The sequence below is a fragment of the Pituophis catenifer genome, unplaced genomic scaffold (assembly GCF_029215685.1).
Source record: "Pituophis catenifer annectens isolate HBS135680 unplaced genomic scaffold, rPitCat1.0.hap2 SCAF_2, whole genome shotgun sequence".
Classification (NCBI taxonomy): Eukaryota; Metazoa; Chordata; class Lepidosauria; order Squamata; family Colubridae; genus Pituophis; species Pituophis catenifer.
This window is the reverse complement of record NW_027256882.1, coordinates 273,383,554-273,410,640: the sequence shown is the minus strand read 5'-3', so window position 1 is coordinate 273,410,640 and position 27,087 is coordinate 273,383,554. Positions and strand designations below refer to the sequence as shown.

The window sequence follows — 27,087 nt, the reverse complement described above, 5'->3', positions numbered from 1 at the left end:
TTTACAATAATCCTACAATGTACTTCAATGTTATTCTCAACTGAGGTTAAATAACACAGAGACCAAATAACTGAAAAAGAATTCAAAACTGTCATCCAGTTATTTTATTAGTTAAAAAAAATGCTGAGATAAAACACATGCTAAGCCAGTATCAAGACTTTCCTTAACTGTTAACTTAACCAGAGCTTACTTTAACAGCATTGCCAAAAAGGCATTAAGAGTTGTTAACCTAATCTTGCGAAGCTTCTTCTCCAGTAATATTGTACTGCAAACTAGGGCATACAAAACCTTTGCTAGACCAATTCTTGAATACGGCTCATCTGTCTGCAACCCGCACTGCATACCGTACATTAATACAATTGAGCGAGTCCAGAGGTATTTCACGAGAAGAGTCCTCGTCTGCTCACAACAGAATATCTTATGCCACCAGGCTTGAAATTTTGGGCTTAGACAACTTAGAACTACACCGCTTTAGGTATGACCTAAATGTAGTACACAAAATTATCTGCTACAATGTCTTACCTGTCAATTATTACTTCAGCTTCAACCGCAATAATACATGAGCACACAATAGATACAAACTTAAGGTAAACCGCTCCAAACTCGATTGCAGAAAATAAGACTTCAGCAACAGAGTGGTCAATGCCTGGAATGCACTACCTGACTCTGTAGTTTCTTCCCCAACCCCCAAAATTTTAACCTTAGACTGTCTACTGTTGACCTCACCTCATTCCTAAGAGGTCTGTAAGGGGCGTGCATAAGTGCACCAACATGCCTACCGTCCCTGTCCTACTGTCCCCATTTTTTAGTATCCATTTCCTGTATTCATAATCATGTTTATACTTATATCTGTTCCCTTATACATGCTTGACAAATAAATAAAATAAATAAAATATTACACTGATATAATTATACTTTATTATAATTCTGTATTAAATGGTTCCTGGGGATCCTGAGACTTATTTGAACTCTCAGCATCAAATTCTCTATTCAAAATGACCCCCAGAAATCCCTTTCCCCATTTATATTGAGACTACAAGTTTATACATTTTTTCTCAGAAGAAAATTTAAGTGAACTCAGTGAAACATATATAGTCTTGAAGAAGCAGGGACTTTTTCTTCCAATTTTTTGTTTTCCAATTCCACCATGGGGGTCCACATGATGCAAGCCTTGCAATCATTCAAAAATGTTATTTGATTGACCTCTGTGAAAGTTTCATTGGGGGGGGCGAAAACCCAAAAAGGATCTACATTAAGATGTATAAAAACATGTTTGGGGGGGGCGCTTCTTACACAATCTCATTATTGTGTCATTGTGATTTTAAAATGAGAAACAGAAACCATTTCAAAGTCAGTTTTCCCTTCTTTCTTCCATAAAGGAGAGGTAAGGTGTCTCTGTGTTCAGAAATCGATCCCCGCGCGTGAAATTTCTGGACAAAATATAAAACTGGTTTTGCCCCACTGACCTCTTTATGGCTGCTTTTCCCCACGTGACTTTTGTTCGCTTTACAAGAGCAAAGAGCAAAATACGAAAGGAATGGCACCTCTACAGGTTTCCTATCTCTAGCAACCAACGCCTCTTCTAAAAAAAAAAAAAAAAAAAAAAAACCACGTCGCGTCGCCAAACTTTAACAAGAGAAACCTTGGGCGCGAGCCTCCCACGTGACAGAGGGTGGGGGTCACGTGGCTGCGGCTGGGGAGGTGAGTCACGTGATGTGTGTAACTGAAGCTAAGCCCGGCCCCGGTTTTTCCTTATGGCCGAAGCTGCCTTTGCCGGTCTTCTGCAGCGGCGGCTCGCCGAGTTAACGGAGAGGCTGAACCGTTGGCGAGAAGGCGGAGAGTTTGGCGGTAAGAAGGGACGGCGCGGCTCCCGGATGTGCCCTGATACGGTTCTCCTTGTTGCCGCAAAGTCTGGCTGGCCGCTTCCACGGCACGCCAAACCTTCGCATCCCGTGGTCTCTTTTCCCCTTGGAGTAGAGCAGGCTGGATACGGAGGGTGAAGTAGAGGGTGTTTTCTTCACGAGGTGCTCTTTTTGAAAGAGCTGGAATGCCGTGGTGTGATTAGGGAATTGAATCTTGCCTGGTTCACACCAGTCACTTTTCCAGTGTTGTCTTTATTGTTATATAAATATATATTGTTACAGTGATATATATGTATGTATGTATGTATGTATGTATGTATGTATGTATGTAATGTGTGTGTGTGTGTGTGTGTGTGTGTGTGTGTGTGTGTATATATATATATATATATATATATATATATATATATATATAATATAGTGTTTTTCTATGAAGGGGGGAGAACTTGTGGCTCAGAAGGTTAATTCAACTGCCTAATATGCAGGAAGCCCAAGTTCGAATCCGAGTAAGGGTATGGCTAGCTGATGAAAGCTAAAAAGCTTGAAATAGATCTATATTAGTCTCCCTTTATTTCTTTATCAGCAAAATATAAATTTGGTATAATTAATAGATAGATAGATAGATAGATAGATAGATAGATAGATAGATAGATAGATATAGAGATATGTAGGTCTTTGGTTATTCGGGTTTTCTCCCGCGTAAAATTGGAGATTTCTTGGCCAATCATTTTACGCGGGAGAAAACCCGAATAACCAAAGACCTACATACAAACACCCGTGAAAACCTCAGAAAACATATATATATAATATTTATTTATTTACATTTTATATTGTACTACTCCCACATGTTGGGGTAGACCAGGTGTCTCGATAGAAAAACACTTTCTTTATATATATATATATATATATATATATATATATATATATATATATATATATATATATATATATATATATAGTCATAGTTATAGTTATATAGTTATATAGTTATACTTATAGTTTTATATATATATATATATATATATATATATATATACAGATATATAAACTTACTAGGTGGCTCAGTGGCTAAGACACTAAGCTTGTCAGTCAGAAAGGTCAGCAGTTCGAATCCCTAGTACAGGTCTGCATGAACAGGGGATTGGACTAGCTAGGTGATCTCCAAGGTCCCTTCCAACTGTTACTGTTTATCTCTTGGAAACCCCATAACCAGGATATGCCAGTCTTGGAAGAATGGTGCAGAGTTTTCTCCCTTCAAAAGCCTGGTTCATACGTTGTTTGGCTAAACTTTCCATATGCTTAACTGTACAGGTAGTCCTCGATTTACAGACTACAAGAAAACTATACAAATACATCCTTGTAATCACCTGGGTGGGTTTAAGCAGAACTCCAAGGAATGATGATGATATCATCTACAGATCATATGCTTAAAGCATATAGGTAGTCCTCGGCTTACAACAGTTCATTTAGTGACCATTCAAAGTTACAACAGCACTGAAAAAAAAGTGACTTGTGATAGTTTTTTCACACTTAGGACCATTGCCGTATTCCCAATGATCACATGATCAAAATTTGGATGCTTGGCAACTGGCTTGTATTTATGACGGTTGCAGTGTTCTGGGGTCATGCAATCGTCTTTTGCGACTTTGTCACAATCAAAGTCAATGGGGAATCCAGATTCACTTAACAGTGTTACAAACTTAACAGTTGCAATGATTCACTTAACAACGGTGGTAAAAAAGGTCGTAAAATGGGGTTTAACATAAATTTTGAGCTCAATTGCTGTTGTAAGTCAAGGACTACCTGTAGTTTATTGGATGGTTTGGAAAGACTTGATCTTGTATAACATACTTAGCTATAGTTCCTGTGTTGCAAGCCACAGAAACTGGATACATTTGAATGACAAAACAACAAATATTGTAAAGCAATGTGTACTTCAGTATACACTGTTGTGTGGTCTCAGCAGCTCTGTGATTTGATAGCCCTGCAGTTTGGCTGAGCAGCCACTGGGGGAGTAAACTCTGTAAGAAGGAATTCCTGTTCTATTCCATTTGTAACTTAAAAGTTTTTTCTCCCTTTTTAAGATGAGGCTTGTTTAGTCTACCCAAGCAGGCCCTTGAGTACTTCAACCTCAAACACTTTATGATGGGTTTGTTAAAGCAAGTCAAACATGTATTGGAATCTGTGGGTAAGACTCTTATACCCAGGAAACAGAATGTATTTATAATCAAGTGAAAAGAAAATATAGGATCATAAAATTATAATTCTGAATTATAAAAAGACAATGTTTAAAAGGACCCAGTTGCTAGGCTTCACCAACTAAATCTACTGCCTAAATGTCAAATCATAACTTCAACTACTTCTAGCTACTCCAACTTCCTTTAGAAGCCTAACTACAGGGACAACACTGAAACTATTCTTATGTACCTACATATAATCCTTGCTTAACTAGGGGCCAGAATTTCTGTGGCTAAGTGTGTGGTCATAAAGTGACTGTGAATATTAAACAAGGATCTCAAATGACCACAGCTTTTGACTTTTTCCAGCTTCCCACTTTGTTTATGAGAAGCTGGCAAGGAAGTTGCAAATCACGATCACATGACTACAGTAACTAATGAGTGGTGATTGCCCAAAGACCCCCTCTACTTGCATCTTGTGCTTGGTAAATATTTGCTTAAAGCCAGTATCCCCAAACTCTTCAAATCATCCATCTCTTCGTGAAATTTCAGATTGTTTATCAACCTCTAAAATGTATTATATGAAAATACTTTAATAAATGAAAACTACTGATTTTTAACTAATAATACTTTGGACAATGATCATAACAATGGATAATCCCATTGACCCTTGAGAGTAGATAGTGACCTCCATAGGGAGCACTCCTTAAAACATTTATTAATATTTAGTTAAATTATTCCATATTCCATATTCCACCTTGGAACTTGGTTCCATTGTCTTACTTTTATGGCACTGTAATTCTCTCCTAGAGTCTGTGGAAAGCCAGGCTTCACTTCATCCCATATTGGCATTGGTTCCAGATTGCTGGAATGCCTTGTTTCTGGAATTCATTACAATTCCAGTTCTGTTCACTGATTTGACCTTGCCTAGGTTCATAACACTGGAAAAGTAACTTTGGTCTCATTATTGGTTACCTCTGGAAACCCCACAAACAGGATATGAAAGTAGTAGTTTTTCTTAGTTACACTTCCCCGGTAATAATACCCAGGAATTTGTGTATTCTTAATTCTTTCAGTTAATATAGAGCCATTGTAATTTGTAGCTTACTGACTGTAAGCTACAGCTACTTTGTAAGCCCCAGGATTTTAAAGTAGAGCTTTTTTTGTAAGTAGGTATACATTGAGCTTGTATTTTCTGGCCTTCAATATAGACTCAGATAATATGAATATTTTGCTATCATGCTTTGCTCTTGAAAAATAGTATAACTGAGTTTTGATTGCATAGATAATTTTGCTCTGTTTTATTAAAATATCAAATGTCTTCTTTCGATAGATGCTTTCTTAATTCAGGCCTCTACTACCCTGGAAAACCTAGCAGAATTTTCAGACGAATCCGGGGACAACTTCACATACTCTAGGCTTATACAACTTTATACACAGGTATTATGAATTAAAGAATTTTCATCACGCTTGTGAATATGGTTCATTGAAATCAAAACATGTTTACTTGATAATGGAAGTTAGGGAGACATTCAAAACAAAATATGAAAGGAATATTGAACCAATTGATTGAATTATCTTCCCCGTTGTTTTTGAATTAGAATAGAGCTAAAATTAATGGGACTGGGAATAAAAATCAGGATTGTATGTTTAAATATGATTAAACCAGACCAATCTGTCTAACCTTTGAACTAGTTATTAAAACACTGAAAGTGAACTGGATGATTTAGGATTGTATATGCGTTCTGAGATCTTCATTGATTAAAGCTGCTTTCAGTGCATTTTTTTCACTTGTGGCTACGTAGATGACACATTTTGCAAATAACACATTGTTCTAAACAGGTTATTAAAACTGATAAATGCTTGTAGAAGTTTTAAAAGCTGTATAAGTGTGTGCATCTTTGTGCAACTTTTCAGATATGTGGACTTCAACTCCCAGAATTCCCCAGCCAGCATGTTGGCTGGAGATTTCCGACAGTTGAAGTCTACATGTCTGCTCAGGGCCACATATGTGTTCTGACCTGGCTCCCAAACACAACAAACCCTCTGTAGTTAAATAAATGTTCCCTTTATTAGGAGCGCCAGCAGCCCCAGCAAAAAGTCTCTCTGTCTCTCTCACAGCAGGCTAATAAGTCCGTCCCACCAGAAGATGAATAGTTGTCTGCCACACCTATTCATCTCCGCCCCCTGTCTTTTACCCCCAGAGCTAGGGTGGGGCTTCGCTAGCAGCAGTGGCTTTTCCGTCCCAAGGGTCAGCCCATAGATTTCCACTGTTCTCCTCTTCTCTGCCTTCTGCGCATCCGCGCATCAGCTGTTCCTCCTCTTCCACATCAGCCATCTCCAGACCTGGGGGCTGTTGACTCTCCATCTAAGGGCTGATGGACAACCCAGGTTCCACCTCTGTCTCTATTTCTGACAGCATCATTCCCTCTTTCCCCTCGGAGCTCTCAGTTTGCCTTGATGCTGACCCTGACTTCTACGCCGCCTCCTCATCTGATTCGGCTGCTGGAGGGGCTTGTGGCTAATAGGCCACAGCAATATGGATCATATGCCTCCTTAGGGCCACATATGGACCTTACTGCTCCAAAAGGTCTGTTTTTCCACATCCATTTGTTGGCATGCATTGCCTAGCACAACTCTCAAGAAGTCAAATACCATGCCAGCCCAAAATGTTGTGCAATCTATTGTTAGTTCTTTTTCTGTTCTTAGATTTGCTAAGGTGCCTTTCCCAAGAGTGTTCCAGGTGATCTCAGTGGAATGATTTGATAATGGAGCACAGGATTGTGGCCAATGGGCTTTTCTGCTTGGAAAACAGTGGTTTCTTCTTGTGATCTGCAAAAAAAAAAAAAATAATCTCTAGTTGCAAAGCTGTGAACCCTTCAGTAAATCGAATTCAGTTCAAACTGATAACCCAATTTTGCAGTTTTTAAAATAGCTGCCTTACTAATAAGGGAAAGTGCCACCATTGAAATGTAAAGAAAAGTTAACTTAAAATCCACCTTTAACTTAATGCAGCCATATTTCTTGGCCAAGTTAGGAAGGTGTAAGCAGGCTGCATCTAACAAAACCTAAGCTCCTCCGTCTCTTTAAAGGCGCTATTAGATATCACATATTTTGAAGAAAACCAACTTGTTGATGAAGAGTTTCCAGAAGAATCCTCTCTGCAGAAAGTTGAGGAACTAATTGGTGCACTCTCCGAGCCAGAAAACCTGGTCAATGAAAGTGGTGTTTTCCAAGAAGTAAGTATTAAGTCAGCTATAATCACTCAAATAGACCTTCTGTTCAAGAATATGATCAACATTGATGACTAACATTGAATAAAGCCCTTCCATTATCAAAAAAACTTAAATGATCTTTCATTCCTGCACTTTATATTGTATATTTTGCAGCAATCATACCCAGCAGTGTGTTTCTCTGTCAGATCAGTATAAGGTAGCTTAATGTCTGATTGGCTTTTGTGTGCCACTTAACTTTTTTAAATTTTATCAAGTAGAAAACACATTTTTAATTCTTGGAATTAGTGTTGTAATACCTGTGAGCACCATGTGCCACGTAACACTTTATGCCCTATTAGTTTACAAATAACAGTTTTGAAAGAGAAAGATGACAAAAAATGAGAATAGCTTTTTCAAGCTATCACGAGGCTGGCCTTATTGAACTTTTAAATATTTAGATTTCTAATACTACCGTTTCCCCCAAAATAAGACATCCCCTGATAATAAGCCCAATTGGGCTTTTGAGCACATGGCAATAAGGCCAAGCGCTTATTTCAGGGTTCAAAAAAATATAAGACAGGGTCTTATTTTCAGGGAAACATGGTAACTGTTTAATATTTTGACCATGTAATGCTACCAGGAGGTGAAATTGCATGATAATATTTGGAAAGGATGCTGATCCCTATTTTATAGGAATTTGCTCTAGCTACATGTTTGAAGTGTCTGTTCTTCCCGTTTATATGAAGCTCAAGTTTTTTCACTGATGGGCATCTTTTCCTAGCCGCTTGAAGTACTTGGAATTGAATTGCTGGAATGCCTTTATTGGAGAAGAGGAGCTTTGATCTACATGTTTTGCCACACAGTTAAAGGAAGAAAGGAATGGCTTAGGAAGGAGAATGACTTACTTAAAAAGGTATATTTTCCCATTCCATCACAATAAAAATATTGCCCCCTCCTGCAAGAATGATGCCTATTTTTCAAAATAAGTTCCAGATCCAATTACATAGACAAGATACCAGTTGAAATTTGGACTATGAGAAATTGACAATTCTTTAAATATTTTTCCAGTACAAATAAAAGGCAGTGAATCAAAATGTATGGCTTAGCATAGATTGAATTTCCCCTCTTGTTCCCTTAAACCAGTGTTTCTCAACCTTGGCCACTTTAAGATGGGTGGGCTCAAACTCCCAGAATTCCCTATGCAGGATGGGAATTTGGGGAGTTGAAATCTACCTATCTTAAAATGCCCAAGACTGAGAATTCTGCTTTGTAGTATAGGCCTGATCATGACTGAAGAAGAAATACTGTGTGTTCCTCAGATACATGGATTTCAACTCCCAGACTTCTCTAGCCAGCATTCTCTCATTGCAGAGAATTCTAGAAATTGAAAGTTCACACGTGAAGGATTCTCAGGTCGAGGAAAGTGCCATAGTTTTTGAAGACAGTGATCTCCCTCAGTAGAAACTGCTTCCTATATTTACTTTATTCTAGAATAAACAAAGATGTGTTTTGGTATGAACTTTTAAGTTCTTTATAGAGGAATTCAGCCTGATTTTTAGTAAAAGTAGAGTACCAGAACATGTCAGATGAAGTCCTATAAAATTACAACAGTTAAAATCATATTTATTTTATTTATTAGATTTTTATCCCATCTATTACAGTAATTCAAGGTAGCAAACATAATGAGATATCAGCGGCTTAAATTCTACCTCAAGCCTGATCAAACAAGTCCTTATTGCTAAAACCTACCAAGATTTGGCATCAGGTGTAAATAGCACAGAGAACATTTCATGTTCAGGACACCCGTATCAAAAAAACCAGCCTCTTGTAAGACACAAATACTTGCCCTTGGCTTAGTTATGTATTGATAGCATCCATCAGTACATTGCTCTTATTTACACAGAGTCTTATTTTTGAGTCTGCTGATAAATAGAAAGTAAATAATGTAACTTTTATAGCTTGGAAATTTGTGTGTTTCGTGAAGATTTTTCTGTTGTGAAGACTATGTATTGAAAAGGCTATCTTAAGTGCCATTTATTTTTCACTTCAGTTCCTTAAGGAAGGAATCCATTACTTGATAAAGATGCTTGATTTTAGATGTTCTGACAACCGAAATGAGGAATTTGTAGTTCGAGATACAGGCACAGCTATATTGGTCAATGGAGGTAAGTGTTCCATATTAATGCTTCTTAGTAGAAAGGATTCTCAGCTGCACATTGAAATAAAGACACATTTTAGAGAAAGCTGTTAAATCTTGCAAGTTGGAAGCATTTATTTGCACATTATTTTCAGATGCTTTAGGTCTCATTTTCTCATATCATCCCTGTAAAATAAACTAGGGAATTCAATAATAATTATTGCTTAATATAATTATTATACTAATTATATAATTATTAATTCATCATGCCCTTATTCAGGATCCACCCTCATTCTATCTATTAATTCCCCCACTCCAAAACCCCTCATCTTTTCATAGCTTTCTTCATGGTTTTTGATGGAAGTTTTCAGTTTTGTGCAAAAAGGGATTTTTGCCAACCACATTGATATAGAATGAAAGCTGAGTATAATAAGGAGAAATATAATTTAAAGGATTTAATTAGGTTGGTTGATTTCTATGCTGCAATCTTGTCAGTTGTAGCTCATTGCTATGACATTGTGCTTTATGACTGCATGTAGTGATAGAGGGACGCAGTGGCTCAGTGGCTAAAACGCTGAGCTTGTCAATCGAAAGATTGGCAGTTCAGCGGTTCGAATCCCTAGTGCTGCATAACGGGGTGAGCTCCCGTTACGTGTCCCAGCTTCTGCCAACCTAACAGTTTGAAAGCACGTAAAAAATGCAAGTAGAAAAACTTGGTGGGACGGTAACAGCGTTCTGTGCGCCTTTGGCATTTAGTCATGCCAGCCGCATGACCATGGATATGTCTTCGGACAGCGCTGGCTCTTTTGCTTTGAAATGGAGATGAGCACCACCCCCTAGAGTCAGGAACAACTGGCACATATGTGCAAAGGGAACCTTTAAATAAATAATTATTGGTTCAATTTATATGCCGCCCTTTTCCGGAGACTCAGGGCGGCTTACAATGCATTAAGCAATAGCCTTCATACTTTTGTATATACCTGCTTAGTAGGGCTTTCGCACCCCCACCCCCAAGCGGTGTTCTTTTTTATACAAAGTCAGCTTATTGCCCCCACAATCCGGGTCCTCATTATAATCCTTTACCTTTAGTGATGGAGATCCTGTTCCCAATTGCTGTCATAACTCGAGGACTACCTATAGAATGAATTCATTGTTCAGTGTCTTACATGCCACCCTTACATTCATTATGATAACATAAAGGAGGCTTTATCTTTTTAGATACTGGAAAGGGAGGGCAAGTAACTCTAACCAGACTTAGGGTTTGCTTGATGCAAATGATACCTTCCAAATGTTTTCTTTCCCCTCTGGCAGGTATTTTTAGTGATACCCACCTGTTGGCAATGATGTACTGTGGAGAAATGTGTTACTGGGGGCTGAAATACTGTGGAGATCAAGGCATGGAACTGCATAGAGAATCCCCGGGCAGTTCAGAAAACATCATCATGGACTTTCAGGAAATTGGAGAGAAAATGTTAACAAAATACATTGCAGTGTGTGAAGGACCTTTAAGATCACATGGTTGGGATACAAAGAATGCAAAGCGCATATTGGATTATTTTAAACAATTGTCATCCTAACTGACGTAAGCATATGGTGCGTGTACTGAAAACAAGTATTAAAGTGAAGAAAATTATATAAATTTGTTTTATGGTTGAGTCATGGGTGCATCTCTTTCAAAATGAGCTAACAATCGTGTGCATTTCTTGATTTCAATTATACAGAAATTGTTGGAACTGTAATACAAATTACTCTGGAATAATTTCAGAAGGGTTAGAGGGTAGAGATCAATTTCAGGTAGAAGGCACCTATGAATTGTAGATGGCCCCTCCAAGCCCCTACTCTTGTTGCATTCCCAGGAGTTCCTGAAATTTTTATGAGGATTGGGGAAAACTGCCAAATACTTGGGCTGCAATTTTCTGCCTAATTTGGGGAATAAAAAGTTTGCTTAAAGCAGTGTCACTTTTTTGAGGAAAGAAATGAATGTCAGAAAGTGGGGAGAGCTGCAAATGCGGTCCTTAAGCAAACTTGGTCTCATTAAGCAAATCAATTATCCCCAACTGGTTTTTTGCCAGAAACCTGGAAGTAAATGACAGAAACTGGCAAAAATATTGCAACTCATGGTCATGTGACCTTGGCATGCTGCAAACAGCCATAAAGGTGAGCTGGTTGCCAAGTGCCTAAATGACCACAGGCGATGGGACAGATATGTGTGGCCATCATAACTTTGAACCATCATTAAGTAACCAGTTGTAAATCAAGGATTACCTGCAGTTGTCGAGCGGTAAGAAAACGGTCAGTGGTCGGGGGTGCTTGAAAAAAAGGGATTTTTTTTTCAGGGGGCAGGCTGCTAAGCTTTGTCTACATAAAATAGAGCATGACCTTTTATTACGGTTATGCAAAGCATCCAAGAGACATACCTTGCAATGGATGCTAGCACAAGGTGACTCTTCAGTGCTAAAAGTGGCCGTTTCCTTCAGAAGCATATTGGGCTGTTTCAAAAACTAACCCCAGCCATCTGAATGATGCACAGCCATGGAGCTTTGTCAATGGCCCCACCACAAAGCTTGAAGGTTGACTTTCAAAGCAGCCATGCCAACCTTCCAAAAAAAACACTGACTGCTGAACATTTCAAGGAGTTGCTTTGCTTGTACTAATGGACTCTGCCCTGCCCTCCTAGCTCTTCTATCAAGCTACCAAGAGATTCCTTGTAAGCTCGGTCTTCACTTCCTATGGCAGGATGAAATCATGTCATAGTCCAGGGGTACATTACCTGCAGGGTCCCAGTATCCTTTGATGCTTCTAGGTACGCAAGCTCCATTTTGCATTGCTTTGCCCTATTTTGCTCAGACTTCTTTGCCATGGTGTTAAAAGGATGTGTCACCTTAAAGTGTGCTGTTTAACATAGCTTTCTATGACATTTTTAGAGCTAGAGATGGCTGCACAAAATATTAATCACCCAAGACTTTTCATTCAAGGGAAAAATACAGAATGACATGTCTTTCTGGCTAAAATTGAAAGAAATACATATTTCAATATTTGGGAGTTTTTTCACATTTTGTTTAGTGGATTAGAAGATTTCAGTAAATTGAAATATAAAGAAATATTCCACGAAAAGTGGCCAATGTCCTGAGAACTGGTAAAGGGGCTGAAATGAATACAGCATTTTGCTGTTCTAAAAAAAATCCTCGGCAACATTCAAGACACACAAATACTTCGGACCAGCAGTGGGTTTCAAAATTTTTTACTACCGGTTCTGTGGGTGTGGCTTGGCAGGCCTGGCATGGCTTGGTGGGCGTGGGAGGGGAAGGATACTCCAAAATCTCCATTCTCACCCCACTCCAGGGGAAGGTTACTGCAAAATCCCCATTTCCTCCTGATCAACTGGGACATGGGAGGCAGAGAATAGATGGGGATGGGGCCAGTCAGAATGTTTACTACCGGTTCTCCAAACTACTCAAAATTTCTGCTACCCGTTCTGCAGAACTGGTCAGAACCTGCTGAAACCCACCTCTGCTTCGGACGTATTTCTTACAGCTTTACTTTGAAAACTACTGTAAACCAATAAAACCGCATAAGCAGGAAGCTGAGCATCCTTTAGGCAGGCCATCGCGGCAGTAGGCGGGACGCCCGGAAAGGGAAGCGAGTTGACTGATCAACTCCAACATTGCCACCTGCGGATAAACCACCGGCTAGGAGAGCGCGCCGAGAGAGAGAGAGGTGCCGGGCTCCTCCATCGGTCCGGGCCGCTAAGTCCACTCGCCCTCAGCCAAAGCCGCCCTGGCTGCAGCGTAGGGGAGTCGAAATCAACCCTCTTCTTTCCGCGAAAGCCAAACCAGGCGTAGCTTTTACAGCCGGCGGCATTGCCATGTCCGCGAATGCAGGCGGGGACTGGCGCGCCTTGGAATGCGCGCTGCGCAACAGCCTCCAACACCTTCGGGACAAGTGGGCGCAACGGACGAGGCTGTGGAGAAACACCGATTGTGCCCCGGAGAAGCAGGAGGAGGAGGAAGCGAAGGAGACAATCGGGAGCCAGTCCAGCGCCCTGGAAAGCCTGCCGGTAAGAACTCGCCCGAACCAGCTCACCAGCTCCAACGCGGCCGCTTCCCGTTATTTTGGGGAGGGTGATGGATAAATTCTACGTTCTTCCGCAATTCCCTTTCACCTTTTATTGGCCACAAGCCTTAGGGGTGGGGTCCTCATTCAGCCAATCGCACCCTTGCAGAGTCAGTGGGCGAGGCCAGTACAGTAAATAAGCTCCATTCAAAAAAGAGTTGCTGAAGTTTTTCTTTCGGAGGCAAAGCACTGGGAGGATGCAGGGAATGAATTAAGAGCTTGTTTTCCAGCTGATGTTTGCTCTCCAGGCGAAGTCAAATAAGGCACCCTGTGTAGTATCTCTGATCTTCATGTTCCCAAAAATGAAGAAGTTAACGATGTCCTAAGATAACGCTGGAGAAAAGCCACAAACTTGTAGCTTTTGGTGAAAAAAACTGAGACCCCCAATTTCTCTCACACAGTTCTCAAATCCTGCAAATGTTAACTTAAAGGGCACTGTTTTTATCTTGTAAATAGGGGAGCTTTAGATAAAACTGTGATTTTTCTTGAAGTCAGGTTTTTTTTTTTAAATATCAGCTTTTTGTGTGTGGCTGAACTGCATTTTTATTGTCTCATTTACAGATATATGTGAAATTATACATTATGTCCTTTCTCACACCAAAAGAGCTGATTTATTTGGGAAGCACCAACTACTATTGGAGAATAACGGTCCAAGATCCTTTGCTTTGGAGATATTTCCTCATTCGGGATCTTCCTTCTTGGAATTCCATAGATTGGGAATCCCTCCCAGATGCAAAGATATTTAACCAGCCTTTTGTGGAGCCAGATAATATCGACCCATGCAATTTCATGGCAGCGTAAGTATTTAATCATCTAATGATGAAAAGTAAAGTAACAAATTTAATTCCATGCACATTTACTCCAAAATAAAATCCATTTGATTTAATGAAGCAAAGCTTCATTGAATGTGAATTGCTTTGCAGGCTCTCATTTTCAAGTATTTTTTTTTAAAAAAAACTCTTTAGTTATACAGTATGGCAAGTCCTCGACTTGCAGCCATTCATTTATCAACCATTCCAAGTTATAACAGCACTGGGGGGGGGGAGTGATTTTCAACCAGTCCTCATACTTATGACCATGGCAGCATTTTCATGATCACATGATCAAAATCAAGGTGCTTGGCAATCCAGCATGTCCTTACAATAGTTGCCTCATCCTGGGGTCATTTGCTCGCCATTTGCAACCTTCCCAGGAGGGTTCTGACAAACAAAGGGGAAAACTGGATTCTCTTTCAAATCATGATTAACTTAACAATTGCAGTGATTCACTTAACAACCATGGTCGTTAAGATTAGGCACAGCTCACTAACCATCTTGCTTAGCAATGGAATTCCTAGTTCCAGTGATGGACATAAGTTGAGGACTACCTGTATGTAACATGGCACATATTTGGTATCATTTGTCTTTATACAAATATATTATGACAACTATACTGTATTATACTATGATAATTTCCAGGGGTGTGTTAGAAAATTACATTTTACCACATTTTTTTTTTCCCTAGCCAATTCCTCCCGCCCACCCTACCTCACCCCCAGGACATCAATTTATTTATTTGTTTGTTTGTTTCATTTCTACACTGCTCACCTCACCTCAGTGATTCTAGATCAGGGGTGTCAAACACAAGGCCCATGAGCTGGATCCTGCCCGTAGGGCCGTCCTGGAATATGTAAGGAGCCAGCCCACATCACTTCGCCCCAGTCTACCCAGTGCGAAGAGGAAGCATCAGGCCAGCGTGGCTTCGGCCTGGTCTACCCAGTGCAAAGAGGAAACAGGCCAGCAGTTTGGGGAGTGGGGTCAAGCTGGCTATGCCCACCCAGTTGGCCACACCAGAGGTGGGTTTCAGCAGGTTCTGACCAGTTCTGGAGAGCCGGTAGCGGAAATTTTGAGTAGTTCAGAGAACCGGTAAATATCACCTCTGGCTAGTTCCGCCCCAATCTATTCTCTCCCTCCTGAGTCCCAGCTGATTGGGAGGAAATAGGGATTTTGCAATAACCTTCCCCTGGAGTGGGGTAGGAATGGATATTTTACAGTATCCTTCCCCTGGAGTGGGGTGGGAATGGAGATTCTTCAGTATCCTTCCCCTGCCACGCATACCAAGCCATGCCCGCCATGCCATGCCCACCAAGCCACGCCCACAGAACCGGTAGTAAAAAAATTTGAATCCCACCATTGGGCCATACCCACTCAGTTGCCCACCACCCCCATGCCCCCCGAGGTCAACCACAGCCCTGATGCGGCCCTCAATGAAATTGAATTTGACTCCCCTGCTCTAGATTCTTATGAGCGAAGCTGCTAAGGAATAAAGTATAATACAGTAACACACCATGTTTATTGGACATTGTCAACTAATGCTGATTGCTTTTTTTTTTTTTTAAATGCAGGTATAAAAAATGCTGTTCCTTCCATAAAAGTTTTTTGAAGCCCAATAGGACTACTTATAGCACCATGTCTTCTTTTCTACAGTCACTGATCACACAGGCAGAGCCTTGCTTTCCTATGTTCGGGCCTGGTTTGGAAGATTTGGATCAATCTTTGGTCTACACAATGATGGCAAGTCCAGACATTCTGCCGCTTGCTGGCATGCCTTCTAGACAAATACAGGGTAATGTGGTTTTCTTTTTCGTTTTATAAACTTTGTGAGACTATAAAATGAATAAAACTAACAAGAATGAATATTAAGAATGAAAGAAGAAAATAAGAAAGACAAAAAACTGCAGAAGCCAAAGAAAAGGGGAGGGGGGTAATGAAGAAATGACTTCCCGTTATAAGTATAACGTGAATTTATTTTTAATTTTTATTTATTTAGTAAACATACAGTATTATTTTTTTATTTGTATTTATTTGGTAAATGTACAGTATGTATCGCCTTGCTTAGAGGTGATTCTAGGCAGCTTATAATCACAAAAACAAGCTAAAACATTAAAATAATGTTAAAACTGGTTTAATATTAGAAAGATGGGAAGGAAGGGAACATGATGCACCCAGGAAGGAGATGGGATCCTATATCAACCTGCTAATCACCTCCAGGATAACATACCCCCATTGGAGATCCAGGCAAATTGGCAGAAGTAAATCTTTAGGCCCTTTTAGAAGGCCAGAAGGATGGGTCCGGATCTAGAGGGACACAATGTACCAAAGGGCAAGACCATAGCAGAAAAGGCTCTTCTGGACTCCACCAGCTGGAATTCCTTGACCAATGGGATCTGTGGTGGCTCAGTGGTTAAAATGCAGTATTGCAGGCTAACTCTGCCAACTGCCAGCAGTTTGATTCTCACCAGGCTCATGGTTGACCCAGTCTTCCATCCTTCTGAGGTCGGTAAAATGAGGACCCAGATTATTGGGGTAATATCCTGACTCTGTAAATCTCTTAGAGAGGGCTGTAAAGCACTATGAAGCTGTATATAAGTCTAAGTGCTATTGCTATCCACAACATGCCCATTCTTCCGGTGTGGGTGGGGCAGGTCAATCCTATTGGGGCGATATGGTTCCTCAGATAGCCTGGCCCCATGCCATGCAATTAATCTCTTGCTATATTGTTAGAGTTTGCATTTTTTCTATAAATCAGACTTTATTTAATGACATGTTAGTCTCATAGGATTTAATAACATAGATGTCTCTGAGGCTAAAAATGCTGCTTGTCCAAAAGAAGGTGTAAATAAGTGTAATTTTAATATTGTGAGAATGGGTGATAGGTGACAAATTGTATTTATATATTAACTTAGAAAATGTCAGGCGCAGGAAATCAAGAGTCAGGATAGAGTTCAAAAGCAGTATGAGTTGTATTCCATGCAACCTATACACAAGAATCTGATCTACTAACGGTCAAGGCAAATTGGTGCCAGATAAGAGTCAACAAACTTCAAGGGGGGGCTGGACTTAGGTCTCTTACAGGGGTGTAGTGACTCCAAACTGATGATACGTTTGATCCCATCCTCAGGTTCAGGCAAGTCATCTCCTACAGAAAATGCTACAAACTCTTTGATTTTAGCCATTAGATCCCAGCAGTTACCCAAATCTTCCATGAAAACATTTTTATCCATTTAAGACCATGTATCTAGTGTCAGTTTAGTATGAGAAAGGAGATTAAAGTAATTTGATTTTACGATTAATCTTACAATTTTCAGGTCAATATAATAGTCAGAGGAGATACAGCAAATCTTCCTCAACCAAGGTGTGGGCATTTCTCTGTAGATTTTTAATCATTTAATGATTAAACATTTTTAATCATCTCATCTAATCAATTACATTAACTATGATTCACAGCTGGAAAACATTTTCAAGCATGCAGAAATAATTGATTTTAGACATTTGTATGAAACTGAATACATTCTTCATTAAAAATAGATGTTCTAATTTATACACTGTATTTATTTTTATTTTTCCTCTAATAGGAATAGGCTCTGGAGTCTCATTTAATTTGAATGGCCGGAACTTTAACATTCTGACACTGTATTCAAAAACTAGGTAACATTTGTTGAGCTTGTTCTGAGGTAAAGTTAATTTCAAAAAATTGTTTTGAGTTCTTAGTGTTCTCTAAGCTTTGAACAACCTTTCAACAACCAAGCTGAGAGAGCACTTTGAGCTCTGTAGTTGATACAGAGCCGTAGATACTTTCTTCTTTTGAAAAAATTATTTGCCTGGGACAGTTTTTTAAAGAACATTCCTAGATATGATTTGTTGCTGGAATTAAGGGTCATATCATCATAATTTTCAAACAACAGTTTTCCAGTGGACAAGATAATTAATTAGTAGTACATCAGCTGGCCTTGAAGAGGCCACATTGTTCTTTCAGAGTCAGTGGTGGTGAATCTTTTGGGCTGGGCATGTTAAAAATGTGGTATCTTGATTCTACTAGTATGTGTTTGTGTCTCACACACACACGGGGTGGAGAGAGAGAGAGAACAAAAACAAAAACATCATAAAGAGTAATATTAATTTATTTAAATTTCTTATTAAATAAATAAATTAAAACTTACAGGCTCGTAAATATTTCTCAGAATGCCTATCCAAGGCAGTTCCAGGTTATTTGAAGACTGAATGCTTTGAAGATGCTCTTGTGTGGCCTTGCTGCCTCCAAAACAGCAAGAAAGCAAACCCCATTCTCACATGCTTTTTGGAAGCTCCAGAGAAGGCCCTGTCTCAACTTCCAGAGAGACCACAGTCCTGACATGTCACAAAAAAATGACATCGCATGTTATCTGTGACACATGTGTCATAGGTTTGCCATCCCCGTTCAAAACCATTTGTCATCAGATCATTTAAATCAAGGCTGTAAAGCTGGAGTAGGACGGGGATATCATTCAAGGGTTACTTGGTGACTCTTGCTCCCCTCCACAGTTGTGATCAATTTGTAGTAAATTAAAATTATTGAGTTTTATGACTGAGGGCCAGACTGATGTAGTAGTTGGCACTAGGCTAGAAACTGGGAGACCACAAAGCCGTAGGAATGAAGCCATCTGGGTGACTTTGGACCAGTCATTTTCTCTCAGATCTAAGGAGGAGAAGGAAATGGCAAACCACTTCTGAAAATTTACCAAGAAAACTGCAGGGATTAATCCAAACAGCCACTAAGAATCAACACTGACTCTAAGACACACACACAGAGTTTTGTAACTAACTAAGGTTTAACTAAGAGTTGAGAGGAAATCAGGAGATTGACTTTAAAATGCATTTTTAATGCTGGATATGTTTATTTTCCACATGGATCATGCTCATCTCTCTTCTCACCCCCCAGTTATAGAGACCCCTGATACATTCTATAAGACCCATATCTGGCCGCAAATCCCAAAAGAACTCATGCAACCCTGCTTTACTTTTTCCCAGAGTCTTTGAAATAATTAGTGTCTTTTTTTCCAGAAAAGAAAGGCAAAGAGACAAAGCAGATACAAATTCCATCAATAAGATGTTCTACGAAGTGAGCAACGTGGATGGGACAACACAATATAAGCTAATTGAACATGTTCAGAATGTGTGCAGGCTAGCCAATGGATTCATCTACGTTGCCGATGCGGAGGACCATAAAGGTAAGAATTTTTGAACGATGCTGGCATTTTTCAAAGGACGACATTTAAGGTACATCAGGCAGAGGTGAATGAAACAACCATCTCTCTTTCCAGGACACAATCGCCAAATTGAATTTGCTTGGATGTCAGCAATGCTTGATCCCACACTTGGGCCTTCGGCCAGACCTCTATTGATTTTGTCTTGCATTTCATGTGCTTCAAAGGAAAGGATTCCTTGTGTTTACCTGGCACATCAGCTGCAACTAAACCTGCTTGACCGACCATGGATGGTACCGTAATTTTTTTGAAGCTATAGACTCAGTTATCTAACCACATATACAGACACACATACACATTGCCAGAGTAGTTTATATAGCTCAAGTTAGAAATATAGGCCTGTGCTCAAGCCTATAATCTAAAGGCATAACAGATAAGGAAGGATAGATGGAGAAGGAAGAAGAGGAAAAAATCTCTCAAATACCCGTTTTTAAATTGATACTGAATATAATGAATGGCTAGTGCTGAACATGTTCAAATGATCTGAATTGGCTGCTCTTCAGTGATTAATGAAAAGTGCCAAGAGCTCAGCTGGATTTTGCTTTGTTCTCCGTCTCTTATTCAACCAGATGGAATGGCTTCTGCTACTTCATTTGTCAGTTTTAAAGCATATTTTCCTGCACTGTAGTCAACTTTGCATTACATAATTGATTGACAGTAGGCAAATTTCCCACATTCGTGTAATTAAATAATATAATTAAGTTTTGTGACTGCTACAAGATGTGATAGCAATGGCCACAGAATTTAACGGTCATTAGGATCATTAAATTGTTTTTTTTAAATTATTTGAAGGCAACTGTAAATTCCACAATACTTGTTTCAGTTTGGATCTGTCTTTTTCTTGGGTTTTACAGGTTCAGGACATCGAAGCTGCCACACTGGTGGGACTGTTGGATGGAATTCAGTGGCTCCTGGAACATGTCAAACATTAAAATCCATAATAATCAAGTCAGTTTTAATAAAAAATTATCTGTCTTACCTGGCCAAATATGATGAGGGTGTCATTTATCTCAGTTAGTAAGAGCTGGGAAATCTTCCTCAAGATTTAATGGAGACATGGAAATAAGGAAAGAAGATTATGCAATGACAGATGTAATTCCTTTACATATAGTCTTCAATTTATGACTGAAGTTGAGCCCTGAGTTACTGCTAGCTAATTAACCCTTTCTGTGTAAGTATTTCTTTATGTAAGGAAGCCCACACCAGTAATTCCTCTTCAATCTTCCATAGTGCAAAGAAAAACGAACACCAAACAGCTCTTGAAAATGCATTCTCCTACTTTTTTTCCCCTATAAAGTGTCAGGGAAATTCTTAGGTTTAGTTACAATTCAAGTCATATGTAACCCTGGGGAGGTTCATAGTAACTTTGAATGGTCATTAGGCAACATCATAAATTGACATCTGTATTGCAAATTATTTTAAACATGCATTTAGAAATTGTCACTTAGCAACTCTTGCAGATTACACCATTGTTCTATATGTGAGGAAAGGAGTGGCAGTACCTGGAGGGTGGGGTGAGAAGAAGACCAGCCTAGTCCCTACGTAGCCACAAGTGAATTAAGTCCAAACTTCCTTGACTACCATTGACCTTAATATAATTCTAAGCAGTGCTGACCTTAGTTGAGAAGATTCTTGTGCATAGATGTGGGTGTCAAACTCAAGGCCCGCAGGCTGGATCTGGCCCATGGGGTGCTTAGATCTGGCCTGCGGGGCCACCCTGGAAACAGCAAAGGACTGGCCCATGGTGTCTCTGCCAGCAAAAATAGAGCATGTTTTCAGCTGTGACAGCATCCTGCAGCCCTCTGCCAGTGAAAACTAACCCCCCCCCCGAGCCCGTTTTCACTGGCAGAGCACTCAGGCCACCACAAGTGCCCCTGATACGAGTGACGTCAAGCTGGCCATGCCCACCCTAGGCACGCCCACCCCAGGACCAAGATCAAACACAACCCTGAAGCAGCCCTCAATGAAATTGAGTTTGACACCCCTGAGCTATAGCAATCAGCTTGATTGAATCTTCAGTTCTAGACATGGTATTTCATGCCTGACAACATACTAACTTGTAACCATTAAGATAAAGAGGATAAAACCAGATTGCTAATCTAAGATCTGCCAAAATGAGAAGGAATCATAGCTATGTAAAAGCAATGTTCTCATAAATAGGAACTTCTCTGGATTCCTAAGTTTTTTCCAAAATATGTCCTCACATCATCCATAGGTGCTGTCCACCAGAGACCGTTTCTTCCCTAAAAATATTCCTGGCAAAGATTCTGCCATCTAAAATTATGATCAAGGCCAGAGATGGGTTTCAACAGGTTCTGACCAGTTCTGGAGAACCGGTGGTGGAAATTTTGAATAGTTCGGAGAACTGGTAGTGAAAATTCTGACTGACCCCGCCCCTATCTATTCTCTGCCTCCCAAGTCCCAGCTGATCGGGAGGAAATGGGGACTTTGCAGTATCCTTCCCCTGCCATGCCCACCAAGCCACACCTACAGAACCGGTAGTAAAAAATTTTGAAACCCACCACTGATCAAGACCCTGAAAAGGATGTGCTATTAAGCCAACTCCAGAGGTTCATGTTCATATTATCTGTTGCTATTATAAAATGGTGGCAAAAGCTCCCCAACAATTTGAACCAACAGCCAACATCAATGCCTGCTGAATTGTTTTGATTTTGATTTTGCATATTGTAAACCCCTTTATATTTCATAAGGAAAGTTTCAAACAAATGTGTTTTTTTTAAAAAAAAAAAAAAAGCATACATGCATTCCTAGAGACACTTCAATAATGAAATTTAAAAATAATAAGAGTTGATTTGTGATTTAATATACAGGTTGTCCTTGACTTACAATGACTCATTTGGTGACCATTCAAAGTCACAACGGCACTGAAAAAAGTGACTTCCAATTGGTCCTCACACTTACGACCATTGCCTCATCCTCATGGTCATGTGATCCAAATTTGGGCGCTTGGCAATCAGCATGTATTTCTGACAGATGCAGAATCCTGCGATCATGTGATTGCCATCTGCAATTTTCCTATCAAGCATGGGAAAATCAGAAGCCCAGGCAGTTCATATGAATACAAAGGTTTATTGCCAAATCTCCAAGAATCTGAATTACTAATGGTCAAAGCAAATTGGCAATAGATAAGAGTCAGTGGAATTCAAGGTGGGCTGGACTTAGATCTCTTGTGGGTGCAAAGGGTCTCGAGACTGATGGCATGTTTGACCCTTTCTTTGGGCTCAGCCCAGTCATCTCTTACATTTCCCAGTCAGCTTCTGACAAGCAAAGCAATGGGGAAATCTGTATTTACTTAACAGCTGCACGATTCAGTTAACAACTATAGTGATTCTCTTAGCAATCGTGGCAAAAAATCAGGTGCAATTCACTTAATAATCAAGTTACTTAGAAATAGTAATTTTGGTCCCATTTGTGGTCTTAAGTTGAAGGCTGTACTCACAAGCACACATGTTTTAATATACTTGAAAATAATAATATATGACCTCATTTTCCTTTTCAGGTACTGAAAATATTTACAGTATGTTGTACATTTAAAAACTGGATATGTAGACTCTCACTGAACTCCTGTATATAATTCAGAAATAGGTTCTGTGGAATTTGGTGAACTTCGTTCTAAGAAATACGCATTGCATCACCGTATCATTGCTGTATCATTCTTTATCAACCACCAGATGTCATCTTTGCGACATAGAAGTATGAATTCTTTCACAGATTTTATAAAAACAGAGCCGTTTTCTTCAAATTTCTTCTGAATAGCATACAGTAAGCCGTTTCTGGAGACAGAAAATCTGCAAGAAATATTTTAAAACCCTCTGTTTATTTTGCACTAAATTTTTTATGAAAAGGAAACTGAATAATAGTTGTTGTTTTTTAATTGCAAAACTGTTCCCAGTAAATTTCCTTGGAAAGCTTGGAAGCAGAATAGTGCTGTTCATTCCTTTAGGACAAGGGTGTTAAACTCATGTTGTCACGGCGGCGCCAAATGATATATCACAACTTTTTTTCCCCTTCACTAAACCGGGCGTGGGTATTGTAGGAAGTTAGCACCCACCCCTTTCCTAGAAGAATGAAATATTTTAGGAAATATTAAAAAGGCAGAATATTATGTTTCCCTGGATGAGAAATGAAGAAGCATGGTTTAAAGACGAAGCAGCTCCCACCTTCTTGCCCCCCTCCACCCTTTATCAATGGGCCAGAGGCAGAAACTCAATCTTTGTCAATGGGACAACGCATTGCAATGCATGCAACACAATAGGACCCATCTAGCAGCAGAAACTCACCACATGGCACCTGGGAAGATTACATCAGCCAGCAAGGCTAGCTAAGACCCCCACCCCCTGGGAGTCTGACAACCAATCAGGATACTCTTTCTGGGCTCCAGGAAGTTCAAAGCCAGAGAGGGCATAAAACCCGGGGACTCGCAGCATCTCCGCCCTTTTTCTGTTCAGGAACTCGAACCATGTGATCCTGTCCACCATTAAACCATCTTTCCAAGCAGTCTCTATGTTTCCAGTGTCTTTTTCCCCACTTGGAGCTGAACCCAGAAGGATATTTCTTCCTACAGTATGGCCAGCCTTTGATGCATCCGGCCAGTGGACCACAAGTTTCACACCCCTGCTTTAGGAAAATAAACAAATATTTATGAATGTGTACAGGTTTCATATGTGAGGAAAGAGATCTCTTTAAAAGAAGAGGAGAAAGCGGTACCCAATATTGTACTTTTTCTTGAGGTGGCTCTCACCTTTCACCTTTAATTTTGTCTGGGCTTGGAAACTAGGCAGGGACAGGGCTGGTTAATACTTGCATGGAAGCAGAAAATTCCAGGGTTGTAGATTAAACCAGGATAGTGTTTCTCAATCTGCTGCCAGCTGGGGAATTCTGAGAGTTAGTCCACACATCTTAAAAGTTTCCAAAATTGAGAAACACTGGACTAGTACTGTTTTTTTTCGGAGTATAAGACGCACCTTGGTTTTTGAGAAGGAAAATAAGAAAAGAGCTGATTGGCAGGTGGATCGGCTCCTGAAATACCCCCAATCAGCTGTTCCCAGAGATGAATTTTAGCAACAGGTTCCTTGGTTGTGAGCTCTGTGCCTTGCTTTTTTTTCTGCCTCTGAAACTTCTAAAACTCTGTTTCAGAAAAAAAATTCCTGCTTCTGAAACAGTGGTGGGTTGTTACCGGTTCTCCCCAGTTCTTGTGAACCGGTAGTGGAAATTTTGAGTAGTTTGGAGAACCGGTAAATACCACCTCTGCCTGACCCCGCCCCAATCTATTCGCTGCCTCCCGAGTCCCAGCTGATCGCCTAGAAGGAAAAAAACTGTTTGAACTCTTGTTGCGGCGCTTCAAAGGGCCGCCCTATAGCTGATCAGTGGTAAAAGGTAGTGTGGTGGTAGACCAGTGCGCTCCAAAAACAAATGGGTAGACCAGTGCACTCCAAAAACAAATAGGTAGACCGGAACGCTCCAAAAACTAATGGGTTAAAAGCCTAGTAGACCAGTACCTCTGCTAAAGCCTAAAGAATTGTCACATGACCATCAAACCATGCCCACAAAATAAGCCATGCCCACAGAACCGGTAATAAAAATTTTTAGAACCCACCCCTGCTCTGAATGCCTCCAAAACAGAGCTTCAGAAAAAAAGCCTCTGAAGCTCTGTTTGGGGGCTTCTTTTCTGAAGCTCTGATGCTTTTTTCAGCCTCTGAAACTTCCCTTTGAGAAGCTGGGCGGGGCTACATTCAGAGTATAAGACACATCCAGATTTTCACCCTCTTTTTTTGGGGAAAAAGGTGTGTCTTATACTCCGAAAATTACGGTAAGTCAAAAAGACATCCCAAAAGAAGGCAAATCATTTCTGCACTGTTGCCAAGAACATGGAATCTATGTATCTTAAGGTATCACAGTGACTTAAGTTTAATTTTCTGGACTTCAGACTTTTGAATGCACAATTGTGCATCAGCACGTCACAAAGGATGAAGGATTTGGAGACAGATGCTTTATGTAGTGAGTCACAGAGTTGAACAATGCAATCAGAAAAGAACCAAAATGGAGGTAGCTTCTTGATGAAGGACCATCCACTCAGTCTGGTTGCTGATTCTTTCCAGACATTGGGGGGAATGGGGTGGGCGGGTAGAAAGTCTAATAAAAAATATTATTCTGTGTACACTGAATTTAAAAAAAAAACATGAAATGGATGGCTTGAAAAACTTTCATTAAGATCTGGGAAGCTTTTGTTTCCCATGAAACACCCCAAAAAATATCTAGATTCGGTTCAAAATGATGAAACATTTAAGTTTAATATAGGTAAGTATTAGTCTGTACCTGTTTGAACCATAAAGTGTTGTATAGCCTCAAGGTCCATAGATGAGGAAGCAAAGCTGAGGACAAATTTAGTTTCCAATCCAGGTGATGAATGAGACTGAATAATCTCACAAATTTTCTTTTTTCATTGGAAAGTCTTTTGTCGCTCCGAACTACAAGGAAACAAGCCAACTTTTTACTGTGCCAGTACAGTTGTCTGCCAGCCAACAAGATAGCAAGCTGGAGGCCTGCCATAATCCAATGATAGGCAAAGCTCAGGCAGAACTTTTAAAAGGAAAGAGTCCTTTTTTACTGACATGGCACAAGCTGGCACAGGTTGAGACTAGGAATCCGGTAGACCAGTGATAAATCAAGGGAAAAGACAGGAGACATGGTGAGGTGGTATCCAGGGTTCTAACATGGTACAGTGAGGTAAACACAACAGAACAGAGTTTGGAAAAGTTGTCCTAAGCATTTTCTGTCAGGAAATAAGCCAAATCAAGCCTCTACTCAAATGCACACTGAGGCACATTACTGTTTAGAATCTAAGTCTCCTGCTGGCTTGTTTTTGGCTGTCTGTCTGACCTACGTGCTCAGCCCTGTGTTGTTGTATCTTTAAAGAAACAATGAAGAAGCTAAGAAGGAAAAGTCTAGAACATATCCTCTCCAGCAGCCTACACCCAGATAAACAGGATTAACAGCAGAAAATGATAAGAAGAAAATCACAGCACCAACAATGCTGGTAGACCAAGCTACTGAATATAAACAGGGACTAAATCCCATACTCATCGGCACTGATTATGATATTACCCTTTTCTGCTGAAAATATGGGGGGAAATGAGTTGGTGACATTTGTAGATCAAAGAGGCTTGAATGGGATAGAGGAAAACTGAAATGAGAGGGAGGAGAAATATTATTTCTTTTTGTAATTGCTGCAGTGGAAATTGGGAGCAACTTCTTTAATTTTATTTCTTTTTTCTTCTCTCTTTATATGTATTATCTTTTACATTTCTTCTTTTCTTTTTTTCCTTTTGCTTTGTATATGTTTTTGTACATATTTTGCTTTGTATCATTTTTGTGTTTTATTCATGTAAAAATCTTTGCTAATATAATATATATATATAATTTTTCTTGTTAAAAATCTGCACATTTTCAAGGCCCAAGCACTCAGTCCTGACACTCAGCAAATTCCAATCTGTAGGCGTAAGTA

General features: G+C 39.9%; 2 protein-coding genes across 3 annotated transcripts; both read left to right on the top strand.

Moving 5' to 3' along the window:
* The first annotated feature begins 1,724 nt into the window (after positions 1–1,724).
* On the top strand, positions 1,725–11,008 carry RIMOC1 (RAB7A interacting MON1-CCZ1 complex subunit 1). Its single transcript, XM_070935914.1, has 6 exons — positions 1,725–1,848; positions 5,370–5,476; positions 7,129–7,275; positions 8,033–8,164; positions 9,302–9,416; positions 10,700–11,008. The coding sequence occupies exons 1-6, from the start codon at positions 1,755–1,757 to the stop codon at positions 10,963–10,965; spliced, it is 861 nt and encodes a 286-aa protein (XP_070792015.1). The 5' UTR covers positions 1,725–1,754; the 3' UTR covers positions 10,966–11,008.
* A 2,071-nt stretch (positions 11,009–13,079) lies between these two features.
* FBXO4 (F-box protein 4) lies at positions 13,080–23,174 on the top strand. 2 transcript variants are annotated; one of them, XM_070935913.1, is made up of 8 exons: positions 13,080–13,445; positions 14,063–14,298; positions 15,885–16,105; positions 17,895–17,967; positions 19,360–19,526; positions 19,620–19,795; positions 20,417–20,510; positions 23,163–23,174. In XM_070935913.1, the coding sequence occupies exons 1-7, from the start codon at positions 13,254–13,256 to the stop codon at positions 20,492–20,494; spliced, it is 1,143 nt and encodes a 380-aa protein (XP_070792014.1). In that variant the 5' UTR covers positions 13,080–13,253; the 3' UTR covers positions 20,495–20,510; positions 23,163–23,174. The 2 variants fall into 2 exon arrangements, with proteins under 2 accessions (XP_070792014.1, XP_070792013.1); XM_070935912.1 differs by lacking the exon at positions 23,163–23,174 and having other exon boundaries at positions 20,417–20,551.
* The last annotated feature ends 3,913 nt before the right edge of the window (positions 23,175–27,087 follow it).